Source organism: Gallinula chloropus (assembly GCF_964237585.1).
Source record: "Gallinula chloropus genome assembly, chromosome: 3".
Taxonomy (NCBI): domain Eukaryota; kingdom Metazoa; phylum Chordata; class Aves; order Gruiformes; family Rallidae; genus Gallinula; species Gallinula chloropus.
Genome location: NC_140087.1, coordinates 45,878,578 through 45,890,983, shown reverse-complemented (window position 1 = coordinate 45,890,983; position 12,406 = coordinate 45,878,578). Strand labels below are relative to the sequence as shown.

The 12,406-nt window shown below is 39.2% G+C and overlaps 1 protein-coding gene across 1 annotated transcript in view; it reads right to left on the bottom strand.

Moving 5' to 3' along the window:
- The window catches only part of LOC311189413 (WD repeat-containing protein 64-like), a gene marked incomplete at both ends in the record, with an annotated part of 38,102 nt that overhangs the window by 19,388 nt on the left and 6,308 nt on the right, over positions 1–12,406 (bottom strand). Inside the window, 3 exons of the mRNA XM_084261076.1 lie at positions 4,881–5,020; positions 10,635–10,714; positions 11,706–11,840. Of these exons, the coding sequence (XP_084117202.1) occupies positions 4,881–5,020; positions 10,635–10,714; positions 11,706–11,840 (355 nt within the window). The remainder of the gene's footprint in view (positions 1–4,880; positions 5,021–10,634; positions 10,715–11,705; positions 11,841–12,406) is intronic.

Genomic DNA, 12,406 nt, shown 5'->3' with positions numbered 1-12,406 from the left:
CGACGGAGCGCTCCTAACCCGCAGGTCCCGGCTCCATGCCGTCCTCCCAGGCTCGTAGTGCCTCTTCCCGGAGGAGTCGCCGACACCGGCTCCCGTCGCACCGGTAACTGCCTTCTGGTCTTTCCAAGGTTGACCCCTGCTAGAAAAAAATCGGGGTCCCTGTTCGGGCGCCACTTGACGAGAAGGAAAATAAAACCGACACCAGCAATCCAATATGAATCATAACAGGGTGCCAACTTTATTGCGCAGCTCGTAGCTTTATATATGTTCCAGCACGGGATACATCTCAAATACAGCCTGCCTATAGGTTAAGCCCGAAAAGGTCGCATTTGCATAACACGCCCACTTGTTGTTTCTTGTTCGAGGTGGAATTCCCCTTCTACTGGTTCCAGCCGGCTATGCCTCGGTTGTTTTCCCCCTTCAAGGACGCGGCGACCTTGCCGAGCCTCCCCCCCCCCACCAGCTGTGCCGGAGGCCTAGTTTGGCCTAGGCATGTCAAGGCCATTCGCAGTAGTTCCCTCCAGGCGAGTGTCATTCTGTTGGCCCACCAGCTGCATATAATCCGAATGGCCCCGTTCTGCGAGCCATTCCCCAACATTTTGTGATAAAATAAATTGATGTACAAATAATTTTTAATAGCTGCCTTACAGCAGTTTACTAATAATCTCAAGAAATGCTCATGTACTGGACTAGTTTAAGGAATCTTTCTTTTTTTCTTAAATGGAACCATCATTTGAGTTCAAATTTCAAATTCTTTCTTGACTGCTGTCAAGATAAGAAGTTTGTTTTGTTATTACTGGCTCAGGGTAATTTGGTTTTAGTTAAATTGGATATCACAGAGAGTTTCTTCAGTGCTTTCCAGCAATCTGTATTGCATGCTGGCCAAAATACTCGAGTGTAAATAAAGAAGTCTCCTCAAAACAATTCACTTGAATCCCAGATTTCAGTGCAGTGTTTGGAGGTTGTCTGTCACCAAATATGGTATTTATTTTTGACACCCCAGTGAGTGTGTTTTTTCTTCAGATCTATTGAGATCCACCACAAAAAAAACCCCACCCAACATGCTGCAAGATGAAAGCTCTGCTCAGAAAAAACATGTCTCCCATGCTGACAAGCAGAACTGATCTGGTGGAGAATAAGGAAAAACTGTTATTTTTCTTTCACTGGATGTATGTGAGTGATGCCTGGTTTGTGTCATCGCATGATTCTAGAAAGATGTGAGAACTCTTGCTTAATTAAGCAGTGGCAGTGATAAAATTTCTCCTTGTGAACAAAAACATATAAAGTTCAGATTCTGGTACCACCTCTCCTTTTAGAAGAGATTGTAGAAAGATCTGGACTTACCTCCAGCTGTCTATCCACTCGATTGCATAACACCACTTTGATTAAGAATGAAGGAGGGCCAAAGTGATCTTCTTTGTTGTTTATTGAAGACACCTCTATCAAGATCATCCAGATTAATTCTATTATAGTAGAGCTGTATTTATGATTCTTCTACTTAGTAGTTTGCAGTACTAGCTAAATAATTGCTATTTTCTTTAAGATGACCCTATATACAGGTGGACTGACAGAAACAAGACTGATTTCAAATGCACAAGCCACAGATAGGGGGTTTTATTTGTTTTATCACAGGCGGTGCTGAGAGCACAAATTCTATAACCTTCACCAGAGTACTCAGGTCAAGTGCCACAATGGTACATGTAAATGTTACCATTGTCTTTCAACTGTACAGTACACTTACTGTGCTGCAGTTCGTCCCAGGGTCCTCACTCCCTGCTAATCTGAAGGAGAACATGGACAAAAAGTGCTGAGAATCTCTGCTTTTTTCATGCCTAGGTTCCCTTCTGTGGAGATGAGTGTGCTGGGATGTAGGGTGCAAGAGAATGGTCAGCATATTGGCCCTTATGTTCATGCTAGGTGGGGGTACAGCCAAGTTTTGCACCAGGGTGAGAGCGCTGCTTGGACTTCTTGCAATTCAGTTAGGACACAGCCTGAAACTGTCACAACAAAGACTGTCGTGCATAAGAATCTGATTTAAAGAAAATAATCCACATAGTACTTGCATTTTACTTTTCAGCAAAGTACTAAGAACACGCAGCGTACCAAGGCCTGTGTTAGAACAACTGCCAGTCAAATTTTCAAGTTCGTTCAGGAGGTGGATTGCACATTTGTCATAATGAATCACGGCTAAACTACACTCTGCTGAAGGAAACTCATGCAGATTCTGCAGTAGTTTTAAACCTTAAGAGATCACTATTACTAATTTACAGAATTAGAGACTTCCAGCATTCATACCCTTTAGTTGAATTGATTTAGTTGCAATCTCTATTGCAAACAGAGATTATTCTTCTATTTACACAGGTGGTTTTTCTATTTTTTTAAGTAGGCTCTCTGAGACAGTAAGCCTCTTTATATGGGAGATCTGCATTTACTAAGGGCTGTATAAACTGCTGTTATAGCCCCCAACCCTTTCAGAGCTCTGCTCTACCCTTTTCCTCCTTCTCCTACCACACACACGTGGCACTTTGCTATAGACACAAGTGACCTGCTGAGTAATCTGTACTTTGGGAATCATCTGCCTAGCTCACAAAGGTATGTGAACAGACTTGAGCAGTGTCAAAAGAGGTCGACTGAAATCCAGTCAGACCTTCCAGAAACAGATAAAAAGGCAGCAGAACAGTCCTATGAAATAAAGCACAAACATCTTAAAAGTAACTTGAATAAAACAAGCAACATGTAGCTCTAATTGATCCTTGGCATATTCAACAACTTGACTTCCAGGTAATCAGACCGGGTTTTCTTGAGGTATTTTTTTGTTTGTTTGTCTTTTTAAATCTTGCACGTTTTCACAGATCAAAAATGTTAAACTGTTATGTACTCATATTTCATAATAAAAGGACTATCTCATGGGACTAAAACAAAACACAGACCTCAGAAGCAAAAATTGCAGCCTCAGAAAACACCTGAAATGCTTGCAGGGATCAAACCAATTGCTTGTAGACAGTGCAGATAAAACATATGCTTAAGAAGCCTTACAACAGAAAGGCAACAACGTACTCTTGCATTTATGTCACTGGTCTAGTCCATAATACTAAACCTTGTGTGTAGTAAAATTGTTTCACTCATTTCTATTTGAAATTTTTGACATATGGTTAAAGAGAAGGTTTTAAAAATAAGCATCACACAAAATAGTTTATGTCTGCTTTCCTAAACTCCTTGGATAACTTCAATATGGCTTTTAATCTGGCATGCAGCCACAAGGGACTTACTGGTTCTGAAGAAGACTTGTACTTGAGGAAACAAAGACAACCTGTTTCCTTTATGGAGTTTTAGGTTTTGGTTTCAGGCCCGCACGATCTTACTGTTCTCTTCACAGAGACATTTGGTTTTTATTGAGACCGTTGTGTTGCATAAGATACTTCTTTTGACACTTAACACACTGATGCCTCCCTCCCCTTCTCCTGGGCTTTCCATGCTGTGGGATGTTGAGACTGTTAGAGCTAATAATCTTGTAAACTAGTTCCTCCACTGTAATACGAATTCCCTAAGTTTTTGGCTTTGGTTGGTTTTTGTGGGGTTTTTTGTTTGTTTAGTTTGTTTTGGGGATTCTCTTGGTTTTTGCTTTTTTTTTTTTGCACTAGTGCTGTGAAATCATGGGGTAGGACTGGTTCATTTTTACATTTCTGTCTTAGCTCTGGCATACATGAATGCTCTACAGTATGGAACTAAAGCTAGTATCATCAACTAGTAGTACTCTTGTAAAATCCCCTAGCACTCTTGTAAAAGAGATGTAATGTTTACAGTATCTTTGAAACACTTAACTCATCCATTACTCTTCAGACTGAAAAATGGATTTTTAGCTGAAAAATGGCACAATGAGAAAGCTTTTATTTTAATGTGTATTTCTGGCATGTTTTAGGTTAAATGTAATGTTGGGAATGTCCAGAAAATGTATTAATTTCAATTTTCCTCAGATTTTCCCTAGTTCTGGTATTCTGTCAAACTAATGCAAAATCTGCTGAATATGGAGAGATTTTGTTTCCCTTGGTTACAGTCCTTCCACGAGATCATTGATCTCTCTCTGTTATTTTCACTAAAGATATAGAAGATCTCCTTACTTTGCTTCAGCAGCCTCCTATATAACAGTCACTGAAAGATGAAAACAAAATAGAGAAGCTATTTTGATTTCCCTATGCTAAGCAGATCAGAAAGAAAATTGGTCTTTGCTTTTTTGGGTGGAAAAAAAAAAGTATGTATTTAATGTAACCTTAAAAGTTCCCTAGGAAATTCCCTAGTCACTACTGCAAGTGAGCTCATCAGGGATGTCAAGACTGGAGGCAGCCTCAGCTCCAGGGACACACACACTGGTGGAGTTCAGAGTCCTAAGGGGTATGTGTCAGGCAAAAAGCACAATCAGGACCATGAAATTTAGGAAAGCAAACTTCCAGGTGTTAGAAATCAGCAAAAGAAGAGAAGAGACCAGCATGGCTGAGTTGGGACCTGCTGGTGAAACTTTAAGGCAAGAAGGAACTGAACAGGAAGTTCAAGAAGGATCGGGTCTCCTGGGAAAACTACAGGGACGCTGCCTGGTTATGTTATAATTCTAGCAGTTATCCCAGTAATATGGAAATTACTAGAACGTTAATATCTAGCATTGGAAGTATGCTTTTGTCAAAATACGTCCAATAGTCCCATTCTAGTCTTGCTTCTCAGCATAAAACAATTTGGTAATTCAATACCCTCCACATTTTTATGAAAATAAATGAACTGATAAGGAATAAGATTAGGACTAGGTATTATCAGATGTACTGGCTCAAAACCAGCTTCCTACTTGCACTTTTAAAGCACTGATTTCCATAAAGTTAAGAAAAGCCTTTTACCTTTGCAGAGGAAAGGCTGATGACATGTTGATCCTTTTCATTTGTCACAATTTCCACAATGCTATGTTGGTGTCCTGATAGCTGCCCTGTTGGCCTACTATTAATAGCAGGATGCCACAGACGAAGCAGTTTGTCGTGACCTGGAATTAAAAATATTTCTTTATATTCACACACACACACACAGACTGCACAGTCACTGGTATTACAAATCATTACTACAAATAATTAGTACCCCAGTTTTTCATTCTGACAGTTGGATTCCAACTTATCCCCAAACTTGTATTAAAACCACATAATTGATTTGCTTTTCAAAGCCTTTTTACTTTGCTAGCAGAAGGTTTGGGGCAGTGGATGTGACTACATGTGCTAGTCCCATAGGAGCAGAAATAGACTGGGGTCTCAGACATTTTTTCCTTCAAAGATCTAATTGACAAAAACATCAAAATTATATATGTGTCTAATTAGCCAGGAAATGAAGGACTAACCAACTCTATGGAAGAGGATGGGCATGCAGAAGAAGGGGAACAGACATGAAAGTTGAGGGCAGATAGGAAACAGTAACTGCTGATGACTGAATTTGTGACTTGAACAAATGAAACAAAACACAGAGATATTAAAAATGTATCAGTATACTCCCGGGTTTACAAACACAACTGTACCTAATGCTCTGCAATATTTCATATTTTTAATATGAGTTTCAAGAAAACATGAGTCCAGTTTAAATTTTACATTAATTTATTTGTATTTTAACTTTCAATTCCTGCCAAATATTGCCACTGTATGAATTTTATGCAATTAGCTGAACACTCTATTTTGACACACAATAAAAGAAACAGCCCTATTTTCTCCAGACTTCACTTTGAGTTTTGATTTTCTCTCAGCTTAAAGTGAAGTGCAGAAAGCAAAACCAACACACAGGCTAGGAAGTACATGCTCTGAAAGAATAGCCACAGAACTCCAAGATGGTGAAGCTCAACTGATTTTTGTTGACAAAGAGAAGAGTCCAAGGTCAGCACTTGCAGTCTGCTCTCCAGGGATGGTCCATAAGCTTGCTCAGCCCACTGTCATTGGTCAGTCTCTCTCTAGAGAGGTCTACTCTTTTGCTTCTTGATACAGCAAGATGTGATTCATCTTGGAGCACCCCACCTACCTTTCCTCCGTTAAGTATTACTGTTCTCCCAGTTAAATTGATTTCACTGTTTATGTAGCCCCTCTCTAAATGAGGGAGGCTCAGTGGAGAAATGATCTTCTCTTAAAGTAGCTACAACAGAAAGTCATTTTGGTTTATGCCGGATCATTTCACAAGTGTAACTGAGAAGGCAACCCTGCGAAGAGCGGTACGTGCACAGTGTACAGACAGAGCCTGCACAGGAAAGGGGAGACGTGGCTAAGTAGCTGACCAGCAGGAACTTCAATGGGAACCAGTTTATTCTCAGCAGCTCTTTCAAGCAAAACTATTTAAGCACGGCAGGAAGTAGCTTAAAGAGACTATAGATGTGATTTGAATCGTAACAGGCTCAGCTCAGTGTTCTCCATTCAAAGACAAATAATTATGAAAGCATGTGATAACATTTGGGGTTTTTTTAAAGGGTTTTTTTTTATGACAACAGCTCTATTCTAGCTAGATGTTATGGATTCCAAAGCATTCTTTGAACATGTGGTCCTTTGTCAGACTGTCTCACTCACTCTCACAGCTTTGCAATTTGTGTGGTATTACAGGTCTGCTGGGATGTCTCCTTTCCAGTGGTGTTGAAACCCCCTTGAGAACAATAGTATATTTGAATGGAAAATGAAAGCTAAGCATATCTTGGCATCCAATGATAAACTAGAAAATATAACTCCTGGTTTCTCTCTACGTTACTGTTCACACACAGGACCCCTTATTCTTTAAAATAACTTGTCATTCCTTCAAGCCTGCCTTTGAAACAATCTTGGGCTAACAACGTCTGCAAAACCTCTTCAGAACTGCTAGACATCTGTTTAATCAACATGAATTCACAGGTTCATCATATTGACCAATATCTCTTTTTTTGTGTGTGTGTGTGCTGCCTTATCTGTCTTCATATATTCATAAATATAGACTGCATCATAGAAGAGTCTTATGCTTATGCTTGTGAGAGCTAGTATTAGTGTAGACCTGGAATACGGTTTCTATAACAAGGATTCCTGGGAGTCCTGAAAGTGTCAATACCTATGTATAGTGCCAGTAAATAGAAAAATCAGACAAAACCCACCAGTTACTTCACTTGTTCCAGGAATACACAAAGGATACTGAGCAAGCACAGAGGGCTTCCTTTTATCAGTGTTAAGATGCTACTGCTGGATTTAGAAATCAATAATAGCTTTTCTTTTTTCTTCTACTTTATTGCTCACAGGAGAACAATAGCTGGATTTGAAGAAATAAATAGAGTTAGAAGTTGATGTATCATATGATTTAAAACTCATTGTCTCCAGCTTTTATATACATACACAATTTGATTTTAACTGTCGCTGTTCCCTGAGGTGATGATTAAAACATAGTTAGAATTGAAATGGATAGAGAATAAGAGGAAAATCCTATCACTTTACCATTCAATATAATATCAGTGCAAAATTCTACACAGGAAAGTTTTTCTAAATTACTATAGGCGTCATATTTTAGGCTGCCATCAAGCTTTTATTTAAGTTGTCTAGCTTTCAGCATGAAAAGTCAACTCTGTACCAGGTTTGCTTGTATCTTTCTTACTCATTATTACAAATGTCAAATATATGGAAAACAAAATTAGGTTGTGTCCCAGGACTGGCAAACTCACAACCATATTCACATACAAGTAAAATATGGAAGAGCGGGGGCGTTGAAATATTATTTTTAACACTAAGTTCTTAGTGGTATTTTACGCACCATTTGTGCTATAGGCCTGGCTAAGTAACAATACACTGGGGCTTAGTAAAATGCTTAGCAGATTTATCCCTGAGTACTTTAGAAGCTAACCTGCAATTAAAAGCTGTAGCTTTTGGGGATTTTTTTTCCTTTTAATTGCTGAATGTAACATATAAACATAGGGGTTTTTAACAAATGCTTGCACATGTCACCAAGAAATGTCTGTGTTATGATCCTTGAATTAACTGCTCTGGTCTTTGATTTTTAGGGCGTATTACAGGTAAAATTGCAGGCTTTCTAATCAACAGGTCTAGCCTATGATCATTTGAAACCGTTTCTCTCATTAGCCCTAACATCAACGTGCATTTCTCAGCCAGACAAAGGAGAGAGATGGCTTTTAAGGTACAGAGGCAAACAGTGTGCTCTAGTCAGATTGCTTTGCCAATGTGAGCAGTGTATTTTATTAATAAAGCACTGAACTCTAAAGCTTAACTTTTGAAGAATTTAGTAGATGGATCTCTCAAACACTGAATTCTTAATTTGGGGTGCAGCTTCACAGTAGCCCCTGACTGATACAAATGTCACAGCGAAACTGAGAAGGATGATCCCACCCTGTCATTATCTTTGGCCATGCATTCCCACTCTCTTCTATGACTCTTGGTAATCCATCTCAGGAATAATTTCCTTTTGTGTTCAAGGGAAGCATCAGGACTAAGCACTGAGAATGAGGGTGTGGCAGGAGGATGCTTTTTAATATCAAGATGAAGGCCAGTGAATGAACAAGCAAGACAGGAACAAGCAACCCAAATCAACCCGACGCAAACGTTACGACCCAAGCATAAATTAGAAGATTATTAGAAGTACAGTTCCTGTACTTTTTTTCACAATTATCACTGCAGACGCCTTGAACACAATATTATTAAACTTTTATCATGTTGCCATACTTTGTGTATTTTTGTGCAGTGACAGTCAAGACAAATTAAAAAAAGCAGTGATATTAAATGATAAAAGCTCATCTCCTAAAATATTTTGATTATGTAGCTGTTTAGACAGGATAGGAAGTCCTGCATTCCAAGTGTGCTCTCCAACCATCACGGACAAATATGCAATCAGTCCTTTTCAAAAATGTCAAACTCCCTTTTAAACTGAGGAGGATATTTCTTTCTGCAGCTGCCAGTATTCAGAAGACTCTTACAGAACATCACTGCTCTTATTTTTCCCTTTAAGAATTGTACACCTGATGGCTTTTAAGGATACCAATGTTATTCCTTGTTAATTGTTATTTTGCTATGATACAAGGAATACACTTCTTCATCTCTTGGGATACTTTTCCCCAAACTTTTTTTCCATATTCATCTAATCTCTCAAACATGGCTCACATCAACCACACAACGAATTCTAGTACAACATGAGGTTTTACTAGTGTCAGATTAAGAGGCATTAATGCTTTGCTACCTACAGAAGAGATATTTCATTAGCACATGTACCTAGGGCAAGTATTGCTGCATAATTTCCATATTCCTGTTCTTTGCCATAGGTGTTTATTGCTTGGCCACAGTCAGTGAGGGAATAGGGGGCTAGGCAAACCTTTGGTCTGGCCTACCATAGCTATTCTTATTTCCTTAGGAAGGTGATACAGATTTTTCTCCTGCTATAAGAAGAATTTCCAACATGTAACAAACTTTTACTAGTTGCCATGTAATCGCCTTGCCCTATTCAGGTACTTCACCCTAGTTTTATTACTGCAGTAAAATCCCCCAGTTCTACCTGCAGGAAATACTAACCACATTTTATAGGGCCTCCCTACTTCATGTTGTCAGTAAATGTCTGCAGAGGACTTTTTGTGGCAAGGTAATCAATGTAAATAAAATCTCACCCAAGACTGAACTTCAGAATGATCACTAATAACTTGCCTATAGCCCTATTGCTTTCCCTTTCAATCTTGTAACTAGAAAAATCAATAGAACTGTCTGATATTTATTTTGATATCTGTCACAGTTTTCCCTCTAGCAAACTGCTACAGTTCAACCTGAATTGCATTATTTTCCATGTCTAGGTCTTTTTCCCCCCCTCCAATTTATTTTACTCTCTTGCATATTATCAAGGCTGCACAGAAGAGCCTTGGCCATATCTATTTTCTTAATGTTATTAAACATAGACGTAAGAATTGCCACATGATACATTGTTCAAAACAATTTTTAACAAAGTTTTTAGCCAGACTCTCATGTTAAGACCTGGAGATAAGGCAGCATTGATGTCACCGCAGGGCACCACCCTGGCAGACAAAACACACAGACAACTGCTGTCATACTCCAGTCACATTTCTGCAGCACAAAATATGACCACTGCAACAGAAAGACTCATAAAATCATTGAATAACAGGGAAGAAGTAGATGTCAATGTGCTATTTCTGCAGGCTGTTTTGGGAGAAAGGATGAAAAGTAAAGCTTTGGGGAAACATGTTGAGAAGGAAGAGCAGCAAAGATGTATTAAGCTGGGCCACTGTGATTAAGGCAGGAAAGGAAGACCAAAGAGTTATAGGGAAGGATGGGAGCCCTGCTGATACTGCAAGGAGTAGTTTGTATAATCCAGCTATGACAGTAGCCACTGTCACTTGGAAAAGTGCTTTAGAGTGGTTCAACATGCTGTTTGTCCTATTTTATTATATAAATAACATGATACTTGAGTCAAATCCAGACTGACCCCTGGAGAGATGCTTGTCAGGGCCAAGATCTTTTCAGTGAGACACTCAACAATTAAAAGTAAGGCCTCTATTTCATATAATTTAAGACAGTAGCTATTATTTAAATTCTTAAGATATTAAATCAGTCATTTGATCTCTGAGAAAAAATTTCACAACAGAACAATCTCTTGGAAAAAACTCCAATACTTACCCCCAGTGACAATGACTTTTGCTCTTCTACAGTACGTGAAGGCATTGACCCCTCTAGGTACAGAAAATTCCTTTACAGGTCTGAAATCATTAATAAAACAGTTGATCAGATAAGAAACATTAGAAGAATACACATACAGTCATTCCAATTTTCTGTAGCATATAGAATAGCTATTTGCATAATGTTTACAGCCCCTTGCTAAAAGCAAACTGATTATAACAGTGACTTAGATACTAGCATCAATAAAATGTGAACAGGGTACCCTTTTTATTCAAGAAATGGATATTAGAAAAAATTTTTACTGAAAGAGTTGTCAGGGCCTGGAACAGGCTGCCCAGGGATGTGGTTGAGTCACCATCCCTAGATGTCTTCAAAAAAAGGGTTGATGAGGTACTTAGGGATATGGTTTAGCTTAGGATGGGAATGGTTGGACTTGATGATCTTCAAAGGTCTCTTCCAACCTTGTGATTCTGTGAAAAGATCTATCTATATGTTATTTATAGATCCTTTTCACATCAAATTGTGTTTGTAAAATGTGTTAACTCAGTTATAAACCATTCTAAAATCGTGGACTAGTAAGGCTTGGAATAAGCTATAGCACTGACAGGCCATACACATGATACAGTACATGTAAGGAAGCCACAATCCCTTTCCTTCTGCATAGTCAATGCATTTCACAGCCCTCAGAATAAATTGCTTTCTTGGTTTAAGCTTATGTAATGAACTTACGAAGCTGAAACTGTAAATGAAGCTTAGCTGAATATGTATTTTGTGGATATAGATTTTAAATGAATGGATACATGCTATACATGGAACAAAGCAATCCATTTTCTAACTGAAATTTGCCTGCTGAGAAGTTGAAGCAGACAAGACTATTTTTAAGGATTGTGAGGAAAGAACATATATGGACAGTTCTCTCCTACATCAAAAGCTAAACATCAAAACATGTTCAAGTATTTAAGTACTTGTATTTTTGTTTGTACTACCATTACTTCTAGAATCTTGCAAGGCACCAATCTCATGCAGAGTTGTACAGCAAAATGAGTGCTTCTTCAGATGTCACATACTTACAAGTTGTCCTCCAGTCGCTTTACATTATCCAAAACAAATGAGTGAATGCTGTCTGAAGAGCAGGATCCAAAACAATTTAGGTCAGAAATATACTTAACTTTCACAACCCAGTCATCATGTAGCTTGCGTTTAACACTGGAAATACAAATTGAGGTATTCTTAGAGTCACTGACTGCTTTGGGTTTGAAGGGACCTCAAAGACCACCTAGATCCATCCCCCCTGCCATGGGCAGGGACACCCACCACTTGACCACATTACCCAAAGACCCATCCAACTTGGCCTTGAGAACTGCCAGGCAGGGGGCAGCCAGAGCTTCTTGGGGCAGCCTGTGCCAGTGCTCACCACACTCACAGGGAAGAATTTCTTCCTTCTATCTAATTTAAATCTACCTGCCTCCAGCTTAAGGCCATTACCTCATCTTGTCACTACATCCACTTGTAAAATCTCTGTCCCACTCTTACTTATAAGATCCCTTAATGTACTTAAAGGCTACAATCAGGTCTCCCCAGAGTCTTCTCTTCTCCAGGCTGAACAAGCACAACTCTCTCAGCCTGTCTTCATAGGAGAGGTGCTCCAGCTCTAGGATCATCTTCATAATAACTTCATCTTCCAATAACTTCATGTCCTTCTTTTGTTGGGGGGGGGGTGGGTGGGGGAGTGGGATGAGGGTTGTGCAGAGCTGGACACAGTACTCCATGTG